The sequence below is a fragment of the Lactuca saligna genome, chromosome 4, assembly GCF_052625555.1.
Source record: "Lactuca saligna cultivar CGN05327 chromosome 4, ASM5262555v1, whole genome shotgun sequence".
NCBI classification, from domain to species: domain Eukaryota; kingdom Viridiplantae; phylum Streptophyta; class Magnoliopsida; order Asterales; family Asteraceae; genus Lactuca; species Lactuca saligna.
The window spans coordinates 304,476,647-304,496,015 of record NC_136420.1 but is presented as its reverse complement, the minus strand read 5'-3'; the positions used below and the strand labels follow the sequence as shown (position 1 = coordinate 304,496,015).

The window sequence follows — 19,369 nt, the reverse complement described above, 5'->3', positions numbered from 1 at the left end:
TAAATCACTTAATTAAAAAATTATTAATCCAATAAAATAATAATTGTTATATATATATATATATATATATATATATATATATATATATATATATATATATATATATATAATCCAATAAATAAAGAAACTAATAATCAAATAAAATAATATTTTTTAATATATAAATATTATACATTAAAAATGACATAATAATCCAATCAAAAAGAATTAATTTACTAAGAAAGAAATTAAAAATAAAATTAATAACCTATTAAAATTATATATATATATATATATATATATATATATATATATATTAAAAATGATATTTATTAATATATAATAATACAATATAAAAGAATTAATCTAATAAAAAAATTAAAACAATAAATTAGTTAAAAGATTAATGTATAATAATTGAAGCACTTAAAAAGAAGAGATGCAGAAATGGTCCTTGTAGGTTGGTTGTAGAAATGATCCATAAATATAAAATTATCATTTTAAAAAAGTTAACAACCAAACTGTTAAAGTTAATATTTTTGGACCAAAAACACATAAGTTTTACAAAAATGGATGACTAATACACCACCAAACATTTTTTTAACCAAGACCACATAATTTTGATAACCACATGGACCATTTTTGAAATTTTGTCTTCGTGTGAATCATATTTTTGGTCCTAACTTTAAGAACAAATTACTGAAGTTGTCCATATGGTTTGATCAAAATTACAAGTTTGGTCCATAACTTTTTTTTGCACTCGGACCATCATCAGTCACCACACCAAATTAATTGAATTTGAACCAAACAAAACAAAAAAACTTTATGTAATCACAACCAAAACCTAGAATCCAACAAAAAAACCTGTAACCCATAACTAAAATCAAAATCAAACAAGAAAAATGTTGAACGAAAGTGTCGTCGGAGGTTCTAGAAATCAAGAACAACTAGCTGCTCAATCCATCAATGAAAAGGTAAATCCTCCATCTGAAAACACTAACCTCGACCTCTAATCCATTGATCTGTGTAGTTTGAGTTCATCAACAGTTTAGTAGCAATGAAAATGCGTAATGGATTTGGTCGAAGAAGTAAAGGTTTTCAGAAGCGATGAGGGTGGTGGCTTGATTCATGTGAGGCGATGGTGTTGGTTTCTCCTATTTCATAAAACACTTGTTTCTGTAACATGATGGTGGTGATGGTTCTAATTTCAGTAAGAGGGTGATGGTGGTGGGAGATTTGAGATATAGGTTGAGTGAAGATATTCAATTTCAGTTCCAGAGCTTATATTGCATTGCAGATCTTTGATTTGAGTTCAAGATCTTGTATTGCAAATCTTTGATTTTCGATTTAAGATCTCCAGCGGCAGTCCAATGGAGGAACGAGAGGGAATAAAAGCACGATAAGGGTGGGTGTGTGGTGTGCGCCAGTGTTCTAGTTTCGCCGGAATTCTGGTCTCGCCGGAGATGGTGATGATTTAGGAGGTTAGTAAAGGCATAGTAGTGGTGGTGAATGGCAGCAAATTGAAAGAGGCTTGAACTTAAGAAGACAAAGGGGTAGGTATGCGCCCAATCTATTTTTTTTATTAAAAAATATAAAATTAATAATAAAAAATAAGTAAAAAATAAATTAGAGAGGGCAATATAGTCTTTTCATGTCGGATAGGGATGAAAAACGCAATAAATCAAACTTTGAGGACGGTCCAAGTGCAAAAAAAAGTTAGGGACCAAACTTGTAATTCTGATCAAACCATAGGGACGATTTCAGTAATTTGTTCTAACTTTAATATTCTGAAATTACACTTTTGATTTGTGTAGTTTTTAATTTGCAATTATCACCACTTTAAATCCAGTTTTGATATTATTTACAAGAAAACTCAATTACAATCTTGAACGATGGTTTCTATTAGGGGTGAGTATTTGTACCGAACCGGCTACGGAGAATATTGTGGACCGTGGATCAGACCGGATAAGTCGTGTTCGGGCCCGTGTCCGTCAGGGTCAATCCTGAAAAATTAAATATCCTAAAAGGCTCAGGACGAGCCAAAAAAAGAGCCTTCATTGTTATTATAAGTTTTTATTTTTAAATAAAAATATACATGATATATAATTAAATAAAATATGGCCCTTTGCACCTGCCCACTTTGTCCTCCCTTAACGCCCACCATGGTGTCCGTGTCCGGGTCCAGGTCTGGGTTTTCCGATTCTTGGACCCGTTTGGATCGGTAACAATTTAACACAAACAGACATATATTGTCATCTAAATCTAACATGTTTACCAACTAACATATATATCAAGTTTACCAACAAAAGTTAACAATCTAAAGTTCTAAACACAAACATACAAAAGTAATTACCGTAACACCAAAAATCATAGTTTAAACTTTAAAATTAATCCAACTAACAAACGTCATAATCTAGTCTTCTATTGGCCTCTTCTCCATATCATTGTCATCTAAATCTAACATGTTTAAAGCTTGTGTAATCTCTAAATAAACACATAATGAAAATGTTGTTAACATTTAATAAAAAGTAATAATTGTATAAAATAATTGTTGAAAAGCTGAAATATTTCAGCTTTGATATCCTTACTTTGATCGATAGTAACTCACTGAATATAATATCAAAAATAACAAAATTATAGTCTAAAATCATCTACAAACTCTAAATTACACTTTAAAAAAACGCATGTCAATTCGACTAAAAATGAATGAGATATATTCGTTTAAACAATTTTACAGAATACAAAATTTTAATTTATTACTGAAAAGCTAAAATATTTCAGCTTTGATATCCAAACTTTGATGGAGTGTAACTCATTGAATATAACAACAAAATTATAGTATAAAATCATCTGCAAACTCTAAATTACACGCTGAAAAAAAAAAATCGAATATCAATCCGACTTAAAACGAATGAGATATACGTGTTTAAAAACTTAACTTTTTATTTTATAAATAAGCCGGTCCAATCGTTTTTACCCGGAACCGGCCGGACCTGACCGGTAAAAAACCGTGACAGGCCGCCCTCAAATCTTAGAACAGAAAACCGGCCCAGTGGTCCAAAAAAACTGTCTGATCCTATCCACATGTCTAAATGCTCACCCCTACTTTCTATAATCACTTATTATTTGTTTTAATAAATATGGTATTTCTCTTAAATTACATAAGTAATCTTACGTACCAACCTTTTATATTATTTCATTCAATAAAACATATAGTATTATTAATAAACAGGGTCGGTACAAACATATACGGGGTACGGGGAGGAAAAAAATAGCTCTTCAAAAACAAATATAATAAAGATTAAAAAAAATTCATTTATGCTTCGGTATAGATGTGTTTAATTAGCAATAAAAAAAAGCCAAATTATTTATCTTTTGAGTTAATTTGAGTTTGAATCAACTTTACGTTCTAAAAAAATTTTATGTGATAATTTTATATATATATATACACTACATAGCCCATGAATTTTGGGCCCCTTGGAGACATGAGCCTTGAACGGTCGCCCGGATTGCACACAGTTTGAACCGGCCCTGTTAATAAACTCAATGCAAGGGAACATCACTGCTAGTTATAACCAAATATTATTTCGGATTCACATTTATTATTGTTTATAGAAGAAATATCATAATTTATACACATTACAACGTATAAACAATCATAAACAACAACACAAACATAAATAACTGATACGTTCGGATATTATCTTAGGTATTTTGCATCCAATTTTAGACAATGTTCAACAATTAATACAATTGTGAAATAAAGGTCGTGATCACAGATTATTTATTTGGATATGTTGGACTCGAACGTGGAAAAAAAACTTAAGAACTAATCTCGACATAAATCTTGAACGTTAATGACGAATATATGAACTTTGATGCTGAACTTCAGTTTCGGATATCTTGAAAATTGGAAACAAGTTATATGAAATTTTATATGGAAGAATGATGGAATTAATTGTGGATTAATGAAGATGAAAAAAAAAAATTAAAATTAAAATCACCCTTTCATAATATAACATGCGATAAATTGGGAACATTACACTTCAAATAAACGAATACAAGCAACTCCCGAATCCTCCTTCTCAATCTCCCCTACTTACTCTCTGTAATTAAATTTATAATAATTTAAAATTCAATTTGTATATAAAATGCCATGAGTTTAAAAAAATAAAAAATAAAAAATAAAAAAAAAAAAAAAAAAAAAAAATTAAACATACCCAAATTTGAAATTACTTGCTTCATGATCCATCCACCATGCTTCTTGACATTTTGATGTGTGTAAAACGAGCATGAAGTATATATATACCTAGTCTAATTTTTAACTTAATATATGAAGTCACAACATTATACATATATATTTATTTATTTATTTATGTATTAAAATATAATACCAACAATATTACGAAAAATTGAAATCCATAAATGACTAAAAAACTTGTAGGTTTTATTCTAGAAGCAGATCCAGTCAACTGCACAGTTCCTGAAAAGCTTCCGGAAGGACCCGTTGGTGAAGTTGAATTCAACACCGCATTGTTTCTACAAGTTCCAAAAGGTGCTCCAGCCTACATATAATAATAGCAACATACTTTTATTTATTTGTATGTTATATAATTATACTTTCATTTGTTTCTATTTCACTTTCTTTATTATTAGTAAATTTCTATTTCTTGAATTTAATTATAAAAAAAAGATATGAATGCTGACCTGGCAAGCAGTGATGGAAACACAGCCACATAAAGTTTGGCCATTCATTCGATCCAAAGCATCAAAAACACCACCTCCATCACTTCTCTGATAAACAAACTCACAAGTTAGCATAATACTAATAATTGACCAATTTACCCTTGTAAGGAGACTATGAAAATACCATGTAGAAATTGACAGCCAAGAAGTTGGGCATAACATTCCCAGCAGCCTTGTAGCAGGTCCCGACCATGTCCATCAATGGAGTTGAATGCTCTTTGCAAGCTTCTGCTTGCACAGGCATTGTTGGAAAATAATTTTGGAGAAAAAGAGATGATGATTTTGATGTAAGTGACTTTGATTCTTTTCTGTTTTGACATGACCCTTGTTGTATCCCCGGATCCCCAGCTGAAAAAAAAAATTTAATCAGATATCTATCTATGAAAAAAGGTACGCAACAGCCTGCTAGCTAGATCTGACATACAAAGACATCTAGCAGGCTGTTGTGTACCTAAAATCAGTGTGGGCCAAGGGTTGTTGGAAGAATAAGGTACACAACAGCCTGCTAGCTAGCTGACATATGGCAGGCTGTTGTGAACCTGAAATCAGTGTGGGTCAGCTCACGGGCTGTCGGAAGAATAAGGTACACAACAGCCTGCCTGCTAGCTGACATAAAAGACATCTAGCAGACTTTTGTGTACCTGAAATCAATGTGGGTCAGCTTAAGGGTTGTTGGAAGAATAAGGTACACAACAGCCTGCTAGCTAGCTGACATAAAAGAGATCTTAGCAGGCTTGTTGTGTACCTAATTTAGTGTGGGCCAGATCAGGGGTTGTTAGAAGAATTTGTAAGAATATTATGATCACACAGAGAAGAAAATAAGTGTACTTACGATCATTTTCCACCATGTATCTCCATTGATAAGCGACACCTTCGGAAGCTTCTTTTGAAGAATCAGAAGTGAAAACCAACAACCGATGATTGTCTTGTGCCATATTGGTGACAGTTGGCCAATCCTCACCTTTTTTGGGCATTTTGGAAACAGGAAACCAGTATTTATCCAAACCAGCATCCATGAATAGCTTATTCAACCCTTTTGGAGTATGAACATAATCCTCTATTATAATTGTCACAATCTCACTAGGATTGGAACTCAAGAACGCTTCCACTTCCCTCAATGTGTTAATCGCAGGTTGCTATTCACAATACATAATTCAAACAATCAGGTTCACTCCTTATGTAATTATGATTTTTTGTATGAACAATTTAAATTTGAGAGAAGATGATTACAAAGGCAGTGATGTTGAAACATTGGCCATGAAATGAGTGGCAGAGCCAGATATCGTTCTCAAAGTCGTACATATCCAACATTAATCCTCTTACTCCATTCTAATATCGATTCAAACAGATAAAAGTAAACACATTGATCATAACAATTGAAGAAAAGTAGAAAAAATCAATATAAACATACTCTTAACTGGTTGGTGACAGAATCTTCTTGATTGTAAAATGTGATTCTCTCAGGACCTGTCAAGAGGGGAGCATCGACAATGGAAAACGCATTATGTGTTACAAGCCATGTGTATTTGTTGAAAGGCAACCCACCGATCTGACCTCCATTAATGACCAAAACCATTGAAACGTGAGCTTAAATTTTGAAACTAACAGGCGTGATTAAGACTTCAATTTCGGAAGGACTTACAATGGAGGTAGGGACATTAGCTTGACCTCTAATGCAAAAAGGTTGAGTTTTCCCCGATTGAGCGCAATTACCACAATACAAACCAACTGCACAATCAGTCGCTGCAGAGCACGATTCAAGTAGCTGTTCACATTTCGGAATCAAACCATTCAACAATTCGCATAAAATCAAACCGAAATTGAATAGATCTACAGAAATCGATGCGAAAAGTAACACGGGTTTAGAGAAACGGAAAATTGACAAACCTGGCATCCGCCATTGGAGCAAGCGAAGGAGGTGAAGAAGAAGAAGGTAGCTGAAACGAATAGAAGAAGTAAAAGATACTCATTTGCATCAACTAGAAGCAATGATTTCTTCATGAGCTGCACTGCAAAACCCCAAAAACTTTTTTGCAGAACAGATAGAGAGAGGCAGATGATTGGAGTGTGGGATTAAAGAAAAAGCAAAAGTTGTTCGACTGAGGATTTTTTTTTTCTTTATCTTTCTTTGGAATTCAGGAACGAGAGAAAGGCATTGTAGAAGGTAAAGTTATAGTGTCCATTATTTTGGGGGGTGTGAAATCTTGTGGGATGTGATCACAGAATGTGTTTGTGTTGTGTTCACATACACTGTGTGTGTGGATCAAGAAGGATGAAATGACAGCGGTGGAGTGTGGACTACGGTCACCATTATTAAATGCATTTTGTCAACAACCCAACCATTTTCTTAATAAATTGATAAAAGACATACATATATGTATAATTTTGGACAAACCATAATCTTCGATTTTTTTTTTTTTTTTTTTTTTTTTTTTTTTTTTTTTTTTTTTTTTTTTTTTTTAAGGATAATGATTTGGGAGGGTAATTAGATTTTCAGTTTGTATTAAATCACTAAGGTTTTTTTTTTTTTTTTTTGCGTATTAGATCAATATAATTGTTATTACCGTTTAGAAATAGTACTTTTATCAGGTTTAACCGGTAAAAATTATTATTTTTAAACATTAATAACAACCATTATGATCTAATACGCACAAAAAAAAACCTTAATGACCTAATACGGACAAACTAAAAACCTTATTACTCTCCTAAGTCATTATCCCTTTTTTTTAAAACCCTCTTCAAACCATTTTATAACGTGAAACATACAGCATACGCACAACATTTTTTATCTTGTAGCAGTTTGTTTTCCACTTCGGAGTAAAAAACCTTATGTGTATGTTCTGTTTGAGACAACACTTGAATTCCCTCTTCTAACATAAACCTAAAAATCGAATAATCCCCCCCCCCCCCCCCCCCCGGCGTGCGCGCATCTGCAATCATGCCTTCATCGGCGCGTGTTATGTTTTTCCCCACTGGCATTCCCTCCTCTCTGGTCGCCCCCTCCTTTCGATCATCTGCGCCGATCTTTAATCACATTAAGTTTTTTTTTTCGTTTACTGGTGTTGAAGCAACAATTCTGTTAAGGTTAATCTTGAATTTTCATTTTTTTTCTTGTTGGAGCAACTTCGACTTTCTTTCTTCATCTTAATTTTTCGAGTTTTTTTGTTGATATATTTGTTCTTGATGAGTATAGATGCAAATATGTTATCAGATCTTTGATGATGTTTTTTATTCGGATGAAATGTCATAAATTTATGCTTAAATGTCATATTATGTTGAAATATTGTTGAATCATTGTTGAAACGTTGCTGAAATGTCATTAATGGATGTTGAATGTCATAAAATGTTGTTGAAACTTCATGAATTTTTGCTAAAAATGTTATGAATTATTGCTGAAATGTCATAAAATGTTGTTGAAATGTCATAATTGTTGCTGAAATATGAATAATCTTTGCTGAAATTTGTTCATTTAATCAATAAAAGTTGTTGTTAAGCTGAAAATTGTTGTTATAAGGTTATGTTTGCTAAAGTATATATTTCATATGTTTTTTTTGTTGTTGTTATTAACAATGGGAGATAAACCTACATTGACCAATGAGCAAATAAAATTCTTATTTCACACTTGTATTAAAGTACACACTATTGGTATAAAAGGTTTAAGTTTGCACAGTCATTCAGGGAACAAGTTAGGAACAACCATTAAGAAAAAGTATGGTGTTGATTTGATTCAAAAACAAATGAAAAACACTTAAGACATTCTCAAAACCAAATACATTGGGTGGTTATACATGAAAAACAAAATCGACAACCTTTACAATCCTCAAACAAACACTTTTAGCCTAACAAATGGAGAGTGAGAGGACTTTAAAAAGGGACATATATATATATATATATATATATATATATATATATATATATATATATATAGGGTTATTTGAAAAACAAAAAAACCCTAAAAAAATCCCTAAAAATCATAAAAAAAAAATACTTAGAGATCACAAAACTTTTTTTTGAAAAAAATCGCAGCTTTTTATACAAAATCGGTGAAAAAAATTTTGAAAAAAAAATTTACAAAAAAAAATGATTTTTTTTTTCAGCGAATTTTAACAAAAACCTGCGATTTTTTATAAAAAAAAATTTTTGAAATTTTTTTTTTGTGATCTCTAACTATTTTTTTATGCATTTTTATGATTTTTTTGTTTTCCATAGAACCTAAACATTATATATATATATATATATATATATATATATATATATACACACACACGTAGGTTCCGTTGAGATTAAAAATATAATAGAGATCTTCAGATTCAACCTCAGCCACGTATTTCATATCTGTCGCTCTAACTCTCCGGTGTACCGGCACGGTAAGCCTGGTATAATCATAAATGTTTATACAGTGTTGCCCGTTCCTTTCTCCGTCGCCACCATCATCACCATCATTAGAGCGGTAAATGAGAAATATGTGACTAATATTGAATCTCAAGATCTCTATTTTTTATTTATTTCAAGTGAGCCCTTCCATATATATATATATATATATATATATATATATATATATATATATATATATATATATATATATATATATATATATATATATATATATATATATATATATATATATATATATATATATATATAAGCTTTATATAGATATTAATTAATGATTTCCTAAAATCTAGGGATAATGATTTTAATTACCTAAATAAATTAATAGGAGTATTTCCTTTTAGTTAATGAAATATATATAAATATTTTTTTTTATGATTTTTCCCAAAAATAATTTATCATCGTTTCATAAAAAATTACTTAAAAAATTAATATTTCCTTTTATTATAAATCTTAAAAAAATTATTGTTTTCTACTATTTCACGCTTTTGTTTTAAAAAAAAAAAAAATGGAAATTCAATCCCAAATCAATACACTTCCAATCATAAATGAAAACACATCAAATTACAAATAATTCAATGCATTTTTCATCAATTGAAAATAAAAATAGTGTAAAAATTATTATTTCTTCATAAAATGAATATCTCTAATCATAAATAAATACACTCATTCATATAAATACACTATTATGCATAAATAAATACAATCATTCACATATGAATACATTGCAATTCACAAATGAATACACTTTTATTTATAAATTAATACACATTCTTTCATATAATGAATACATCTAATCATAAATAAATACACTCATTTACATGAATACACTACTATTAATAAATAAACACAACCATTCACACATAACTACATTGTTATTCATAAATGAATACACGTGTTATTCATAAATAAATACAACCATTCACGCACCCCATTCATGAATCGTTTTTTATTGCCGATCGACTACAACGACATCAAGAGTGAATCGGTATTGTTGAGTTCATCGTAGCCCAAGGTGGATTGAATGCTTCCTTCCCCTCACTCCCGTTCATCTTCTTCCTATTTATTTCAAGCAACAAAACACCACAAAAATTATTTAAGCTCATCAATTTATGTTAAAAAGCAAACCCAAAATCCCACCTCAAACTCCACAAATTTCAGTCAAAACATAACAAAAAAAGGGAATCAAACAAACACCCACTTGAGCCTATCCAGTTTTGCCAAATCAAACAAGAAGAAAAAAAAACCCTTGCTTGTTGTTGCCTTTCTCGATCACCAAATAACCCAATGTCGGGCTTTGTCACCGGAAACCAATGGCAAACCCCACATTCGTTGCTTAATTCCATTCTCTTTTCTTCTTCTCTTCGATCCAGCCAAGCACCAAAGGTGCCCCATCTTCAACCCCCTGATCGCATTGTTGCATCCACCAAGGCCGACGACCCACCCCTCGCTGCCTCCTCCTCTTCAACCTCGTCGACACTGGAGACACTCCCCTCGACATCACGACGGCCGACCACAAACGTCGCCGACTGCCTTCACTTCCTTCCTACGTCTTTCATCGACCTTGTTGCTTTCGATTCTTTGTTTTCTCCAATCCCGTCAAGTGACGCCTTGGAGGGTTTTGGCAATGGCAAGGTCTAATGATAATAAAAGTAGCATGGTCCCGTGGGTATGAGACGGTAAGACGATGGAGGTGTCGATTGTATGTTGTAGGAAAATAGGTCAACGAAATAAAGAGGCAGAGAGTAATTATAGGAGTTTACAAAAATTAGGGTATTGTTTATTTACCGTAATATCCTTTATAATTTTCTTTAATTTAAAAATTAAATTTTAAATGTATTAATAATTAGAAAAATAACAATTAATTATAGCCACACATCTTAAAACTTAGATAGTCCAGATCTGTTCTCGTGTTCTCAACCTTTTAGGTGTTCTCATTTGATCCTACTCCTATATATATATATATATATATATATATATATATATATATATATATATATATATATATATATATATATATATATACACACTAGGTTACAACCTGTGGAAACCACGGATAAAAAAAAACAATATTGATAATTAAAATTGGTAATGAAAAATCAAAGATATATAAAATTTTATTAAATTAATAAAATATAAGTTTTGTTAAGACATTTAATAAAATTCTGTGAATCAAGAAAAAGGTAGATATACATTACTCACGAAGTTTTTAGTGTATAAAAAAGTTGAAATATGTAAAACTAAAATGTTATAATCAACATTAAAGTGAAAGTTTAATGGTATAATCAACATTAAAATGAAAAAATGAAAGTTGAATCCTATAATTAAAGAACTGCATGAAATTAAAAGGATATAATCTACATTTGTTTGTTCATTTTTTTAAAGATATAATAGTTTTATTATAGTACATTTCTCAACCATTATCTTATATATTTACAGTTGATCATTGTTTTTAATACGGTTCTAAAATTGATAACGTTGTTAAATTACATGGGAAATATATGGATTGGATGGGACAAAAGCTTTGAAGAATAAAAATTTAAGAGGTAGGGAAAATATATGTTTAGGATACATCACACGTGACTTTAAATCCATTTAAGTATACTAAAGGTAATTGGTCAAAAATTATCTTAACAGTTATTACAAAGGACTATAAATTTAAATCAATTTGCTCCAAAAAGAAAAAAACATGATTTTTAATACAAGAGATGTCATTAAATTTTCTACGTGTCATTTTCTTGTGTATTTCATTTTCATTTAATTATCACATCATTATATTTATTAAAGGTAATGCCAATGACAACCCTAAATCTCTTCATTCCTTCTTATTTTCCTAAATGGAAGGCACTATTTACAAGAGTTTGCACATGATATTTTTAATAAACCCATAGTTAAATTAACATGTACAAATTAAACTAACGGCCCTTTGGAAAAAGAACTAATGCAAAGAATATGAGTAATATTTAACATTTATTATTGGTTGTTCCATGTAATCAAGTTTATTTTATGGTTTTATTCAGGACCGGTCCAAACGGTTGGCAATCCGGACGACTGTTCAAGGTCTACCACTCCAAGGGGCTCAAAATTTGTGGGCTATTTAGTTTATTTATAAAAAAAATTATTACCTAAATGATTTTTAGCTCCTAAAGTTGGTTGAAACTCAAATTAGCTCAAAAGATAAACAATTTAGTTTGTTTGTTATTGCTAATTGAACACGTCTATATTGAAGAATAAATGATTTTTTTTTTGAATCTTTATTATATTTGTCCTTGAGGGGCCCTTTTTTTCTTTTCGCCCCGGGCCTCATATATGTTTGGATCGACCTTGGTTTTATCGTGTTTATAACATTTTTTAAAACTAACTGTAACTAAACCAAGTAAATGTTGATTTATCCAATTTTGAGTAATTTGGTTTCGGAATAGTAATTTGGTTAACCAGAAAATCAATTAAAATTGAACATGAAAAAATTAAACATATTAAACTTTGAGAAAATGCAAATAAAAACTAGTATAGAAACATTAAATGTAAAACATTTGTATAACAGAAAAGCATTTGTTTGAATAGTGGTGCAGTGAGTATTATGGCCAATAGCCGATACGAAGTGCTAAAATGAATTTGTTACAAACAAAAACTTCTCATTAATTGTTTAAAAGTGATAAATGAATCTGCAATCTTCTATGAGACAAATACACAAATATGCAATTAAACAAAGATGCACTAAGCTATGAACTAATAAAACTTGAAAACAATTAAAAGTCAAAAGTGATGTCAATCGTGAGACAACTCAGTAAGTTATAAACTAATAAATTATTAAAAACCTATAACTATTACATAACAAGTAATAAGTTATATAAAAACATTTACTTAAGCGTATATAATACTTCTCTATGTTTATCTTCAACAACATCAATACCATTGTTTCCATTATCACCAACAACAATGGCATCTTAAGTGAAATTCAAAGAAAATTTTCATGAACGTTGAATGAAGCTACTGCCGTAAACGAGCATGGTTATCATTCTCAAAGAAAAACGCATCAATACATTTAAATGAAATACAAAAAGGAGAGGTTACCCTTTGATAGTGATCTCACTGATGGGTTTTGGTCATAAGACATCCTATGTGCTCATACAAACCCTAATGCTTGGATCTAGGTTTCTCTATTGTACATGCAAGTTATCCAAGACTATAAACCCTAATTCTAGCATTCAAGTGATCATATTAACATAAGAATAGGTTTATAATGTTACCTTGATTGTTATGTAGTAATAACAATCCCAAATCTCCTTGTATTGACTTTGGAAGGCTTAGAGTCACAATTGTCACTCTTCTAATGGCTTACAAACACCAAGAGCAAATGGAGAAGGTATAAAGAGAGAGGAGAGAGGTTAGAATTCGTCCTTAGGACTCCTTGGGAACAAGTACACGAATTCTAAGGCCTTAGGGTCTTTATATAGGTGTAGAGATAGAGTTTCAGTCATTATCCTTATCTAGTTGCTTATCCACAAAGCAACCATAAGATAAGCCTTGAAAACCCTTATCCTTTATCCTTTGGATGATTTCAAGGATCCTTATCTCCTTGAATTCGTTCAACCCATATTTAGGATAACCATTACCATGAAAGAGAGACGTCAGGATATGTTAAGACAAAATTTCAACATTTTCGATTATATCCCTGGAGAAACCCTCGAAACTCAGTTGCAGCGATTCACTACACTCACTACTGAGATGAATATAGCCGGGATCTTCTTGACTTAGTCCGAGATAAACCAAAAGCTACTAAATTCACTTCTGAAATCATGGGATATGAACGTGGCTATCATCAAGAAGACAAAAGATCTCAATCATCTTAGTTTTGCTGAAGTAATTGAAGAACTTGATGCTTTAAAGTGTAGAGAAACAATGAGTTCTGAAAATATTCCGGTCACTGAAGTTACATGTACTCCAGCTTGTAAAGCCACGATTAAATTTCTTCGAGAACAAATTGATTTATTTAAAAAAGAAGTTGAAGACCTGAGATATGAAGGATATCAACTCAGGAAAGGACAGAAACCCCTGAAGGCTGAATTAGAAGCAAAAACCAAGGACTTTAGGAAACTTCAGGAAGAGTATAGCAACAAGTGTGAAAATTATGATTATGTTAAGAGACAACTTGTTGTCGTAACTGAAGAACTTGACGCTTTAAAAATTAAGTGTGGAAAAACAGATGTCAGTTTCAAAAATTATACTGCGTCAAGTCAGATAGTCGAGTCCTTATATGAAACCCAATTAAAATTCAAAGAAAATCAAAACAAGGGTCTAGGGTATGATAGTGTACCTCCTCCTTATAATCATAACTACACATCCATCCCTATGACACAGGATGAAACTGACAGGGAGCCACATCTTCGATATGACAAACGAGCTGGATTTGTGTCAGGAGGAGTTATTAATGTTGAAAATACTAATGTTGCTACTTCATGTGCAGGAAAAGTAGCAGAAGATGAGAACAAGGAGAAAACCATTGAACAAACCAACATCTCCTTGAACTCTGAATCTGTTGCTTCGAACTCAACTACTTCTGATCAACCTGCCATTGAGAAATACATGCCACCAATTCCAACACAACAGAGTTCTTGTGGCAAGTGTGCATGTGGGAACAACAAGAGACAAGGCAAGGATACGCCACCAGGGGCAGGAAGAAACAATTTCCCAGTGAAGAAAAATACTTGTTTTCACTGTGGAACACCTGGTCACATTGCCTGAAATTGTCCAAATCGCACATACGTTCCTTACTATGCACAAGGCTGGCAGAACGCACTAAGAAAGAGACACTTCAAAAGAAACCTCTCAAGGTCACGTTCAGAAAATGCCGACTGGAATGCCATGAAGACCAAGAATTCAACTGCCAAGGCCAAGAATCAAACCTCAAAGGACAAGAATCAAAATCCCAAGGGCAAGAAGGGAATGTCGGCCAAGAAGCCCAATCCAAGAGATGCTCCAGTGAAATAAAGACCAGTTAGGTCAAAGTCATCTCGGCAGCCGGCTTCAAGTTCCAAATCAAGTGTCGAGGCACCCATCAGATCGAACAAGAAATGGGTTAAACCTGAATATAGATGGGTACCAAAGGTGAAAACTCCCAAATCTTCTAATGACTCTAATATTTCATCGTCTTCTATTTGTGATAAACAGGATATGTCATGGGAGAGAGTATCTTTCAATGATGACAAAGGTCGACCCAGTTTCAAAATGGACTGGGTTCCAAAGACCAACTGATCCCGCTTTCTGTCGGAGCAGCTATGAAGGCATATCATCAGACTTCGGTTTGTTGGTAGTGGCTGCTCCTGGCATATGATTGGGGACATCTCTCAATTGTACAACACTCAGAACATTATTTGAGAGTATGTGTCCTTTGCGGGAAGGGAAGAAAGGAAGGGATCACATGGGGTTAGTGCTTAATGATATGAAGAATTTTTGGATCTATTCTGAGATTATGCTTGTTGTTCTCAAACCTTCTGAATGCAGATTCAATCGGTGAATTACGGTTTGTGTTTTCTTCTCTATACTCCTAAGTTTTTCTTAAGCTGATTCGCTTTAAAGACAAATTTTTGTTTTAGGATAGTTTAAATTTGCGCATTTACTTTCGTTTCTCTCCTATGCACAAATTTAGGGGGAGAAATAAAAACAAAACAAAAATTAGAAAATTTTCAAAAATCCAAAAACATTAGAAAATCAGAAAATAAAAAAAAATAAAAAAAAAAGTGTAAATGAAATTTGCTTGAGGGAGATGTTTTGGGAAGTGATATTATCAAGTGATAACAGGCAACCTGAGTCTGCGTAACGTACCCAAAGTTGAAGGGCCTATGCTCTGGTGTGATGCGTCGGTAGGCACGAAAAATTTTAAACGGACTTGACTAGGGAGATTTTAACTTAGGAAATTTATAGACTTGACAAATCTTGACCTAGTTAGATACGTTCAGCCTGACAATACGACGCTCGGATAGGTTGAGCAGGGAGATATATATGAGAATCTACTCGTCACATTAAATGAACCCGTACTTGGAACCGTGGTTTAACTTTTCCTCGATGTACGGATTCTATCCTTAATTCCGATTGGATGGGGTGACTAGTAAATTCCGATAAATTAGGTATGTAGAATATCATTTTCTTTCTTTCCGTCTGTTAGTCATATGTTGTCTCCTTTGCGTGACTTCCAATCCGACCTGGTACACAACATATGCAACTCTATTTCTCTGCGGGCTATATATAAATGTGTGAAATACTTCTTATATGTTAGCCATATGTTGTCTCCTTTGCGCGACTTCTAATCCGACCTGGTACACAGCATATGCAACCTTCTTCTTCTCAACCCCTCTGAAGTAGTTAGCAATAGAATTCTGAATCTCTTCTCTCTCTGAATGGTTGTCTGCTCACCCGGTGTTAGGAGTACTCTGGAAGTTCTTGATGGCTGGGGCATATCAGGAAGCGGGAAACATGTTCCAGTACACTTAAAATTGAACTCATACAAATTGTCTATAGATCTCGCTGCTCAATTTAGGTGGACAACAATATCCTTGGTCGTCGTCAGATGAATGGTCCTTAAGATATAGTATCTAAGGAATTAAGATCTGATATAAATTTTAGGATTTTAAGTTCACCCTGTCTTGTAACAAATAGTATGTCCTAAATTTGTCATAATTTTTCGTGTTTAAGTGGACCACAATACCGACGATCAACCAGACAAAGACGTGAAGATAGAAGGTACCGACAAGTGGATAAAGGTTGTCTAAAAACTTTGATCCCAAATCACTCTTAAAGTTAGATATCATTTTTATTTTTGATAGATTTGTCATAGTTTCTTCTAATTTAAATATTATGGGAGAATTAAAAATTAAAAATAGTAATAAAAAAATCAGAAAAATTCAAAAATCAAAGAAAAATCAGAAAAACTAAAAAAAATCCAAAAATAGTGTTATTTCTGTTTTATTTCTTGTTCAGAAAAATCAAAAAAATCCAAAAATATTTTTGTTTCTGTTTTAATTTGTGTGCTAAGTTTTCTTTTAGTTTTGTTCTATCTTGAAAAGTGATTTCAGGTATAGATAAGACTCATGGAGTTTGTGTTGAAGATTTCTGAACTAAAGCCTCGTCTGTGAGCATCGAAGAATTTGCATTCGAATGAGCAAGAAATGAAGATTATTCTTTCAACATTCGATCCTTCAACCCCAGAAGCAAGGTGAAGCAGAAATTGAAGATTATGTGATGGATTGCATTGAAGCCTTCTCAATCAATCTACTGCTATTGTTGTACCTGCTGAAGTGATCTAGAAGATTTGTTCTCTCTGAAGATTCTCAAGCTGAAAGCACCATCTTTCAAGAATCAGTACGTCAAGCCTCCTCACCCAATGTGCGTTTAATGCCAAATTCTGAAGAAAGCGTCAAGTGCTCAAGATGAAGTCATTCATTGAAGGTTCATATGTTCATCCTGATGTTGTGAAGAAATTGAAGGTTAAAGCTGAAGCCAAGCTCCCATTGAAGATTGACAAGAAGAGCCAACTACTTTTTAGGGGGAGCTTGTTGGGTCAATTAAGAAAAGAAAGCTATAAACCAAGGGGGAGATTGTTGGGTCAAAAATATGGTTTATACTTTGCTTTTCTGGGCAATTATATTTTTTTGTAATATTTATGCAGTTTACGGTCATGTTTAAGGTTGAGTTTACGGCCGTAAACACCTTACGGCCGTAAACCCATTTACGGCCCATGTCCACTAAGCCCATATTCTCCAAATATAAATATAGGTGTTAGGGTGAGGAGTAGAGATTGATGAACCCTAGAGAGTTTTCGGCTAGAGAGAAACATGAGCTTTTATGTGTGTGAATCTCTTGTATCCGGATCATCATTCTATTCATTAATACATTGAGATTCATATTATTCTTCTTCTCCTTCTCTTCTATTGTGATCTGATATCATCCGTTTGATCGGGATTCCGCACCATCAAACGGATATGATTGATACACGGGCAAATTAGGGACTTATAATACATTTAAATGAAATACAAAAAGGAGAGGTTACCCTTTGATAGTGATCTCACTTCTTCCTATCCCAGCCCCAGCTAAACCAAACATGACCTTAGACATAAGAAAGAATATAACATAATTTAACAAACACAACCACTCAAATTACCCTTTTAATAACAACTTTCCCAATAAAAGGGGCTTCTACCAAGTAAAAGTTTTTTTTTTACCAAATGTCAATATACTGCAATTACACATTTCAAATACAAAGAATGCAACAAATATAACCATATTTGTTCAAAACTTACATTTCCTCAACTGTTAAGCAGCACCAAACAATGCAAATTATGTCAGCCAGCAGTCCTTTTCCTACACATGAAACCAACCATTTAAATCTAAAGTTTAAAAAAGCAACAATTAAAAAAACTTAATCCCAAAAAATCAGATGGCAAAAAAAATTAAACAAAAAAGTGGACTTATTATAAACATCTCAATTAACTTTTAAGTCATTATGTGGAACTTACTTGTAAGAAAAATTGAAGATTTTGATAAGTCAACTTCAAAAAAGAAGACATGGGGCTGCAAATCGATTTATGCTTCAAAGGAGACAGACTGTGATGCCATCGTAGAAAATGGTAGGCAACAGAGGAGTTAGAACTAATTAGAACTAATAATGATAGAGTATTATTGGAATACACACATATAAACAGAGTAAAAGGCTAACACTAAAAACGACATACACTGATTTTAAGTATCAAACTGATGGAAGGTTGAAGTTTTTTTCCTTCAGTTTATGCAGATGATTTATGAGAGATCGGACGTGTGAATGAAATGTTGATATAGGTTTAAGGTATTTATAATTTGAAAAAACATGGGATTGACAAAGAAAATCGATTCACATCGCATTGAAAATAGGAGATATTATGTTTCAAAGTTTATTAAAAACAGGATATATGATATTTTCTGTTGCAGGTTATAATTTTAAGAGGTTTTTATTGAATGGTACCATTTTCCATGTAATCAAGTTTATTTTATGGTTTTATCCAGGACCGATCCAAACGGTAGGCAACCCGGACGACTATCCAGGGCCCACGACTCCAAGGGGCCCAAAATTTATGGGCTATTTAGTTTATATATAAAAAAAATTATTACCTAAATGATTTTTAGCTCCTAAAGTTGGTTGAAACTCAAATTGAACACGTCTATATTGAAGAATAAATGATATTTTTTTTTTCGAATCTTTATTATATTTGTCTTTAAGGGG

The 19,369-nt window shown here is 32.3% G+C and overlaps 1 protein-coding gene across 2 annotated transcripts; it reads right to left on the bottom strand.

Moving 5' to 3' along the window:
* Positions 1-3,967: 3,967 nt before the first annotated feature.
* LOC145043912 (PLC-like phosphodiesterases superfamily protein) lies at positions 3,968-7,006 on the bottom strand. 2 transcript variants are annotated; one of them, XM_078992683.1, is made up of 9 exons: positions 6,613-7,006; positions 6,368-6,490; positions 6,137-6,274; positions 5,956-6,054; positions 5,558-5,861; positions 4,850-5,073; positions 4,687-4,773; positions 4,200-4,544; positions 3,968-4,085 (listed from the first exon to the last, which is right to left on the bottom strand). In XM_078992683.1, exons 1-8 carry the CDS (start codon positions 6,724-6,726, stop codon positions 4,353-4,355), a joined length of 1,281 nt encoding a protein of 426 aa, XP_078848809.1. In that variant the 5' UTR covers positions 6,727-7,006; the 3' UTR covers positions 3,968-4,085; positions 4,200-4,352. The 2 variants fall into 2 exon arrangements, with proteins under 2 accessions (XP_078848809.1, XP_078848810.1); XM_078992684.1 differs by having other exon boundaries at positions 6,368-6,468.
* Between the last annotated feature and the right edge of the window lie 12,363 nt (positions 7,007-19,369).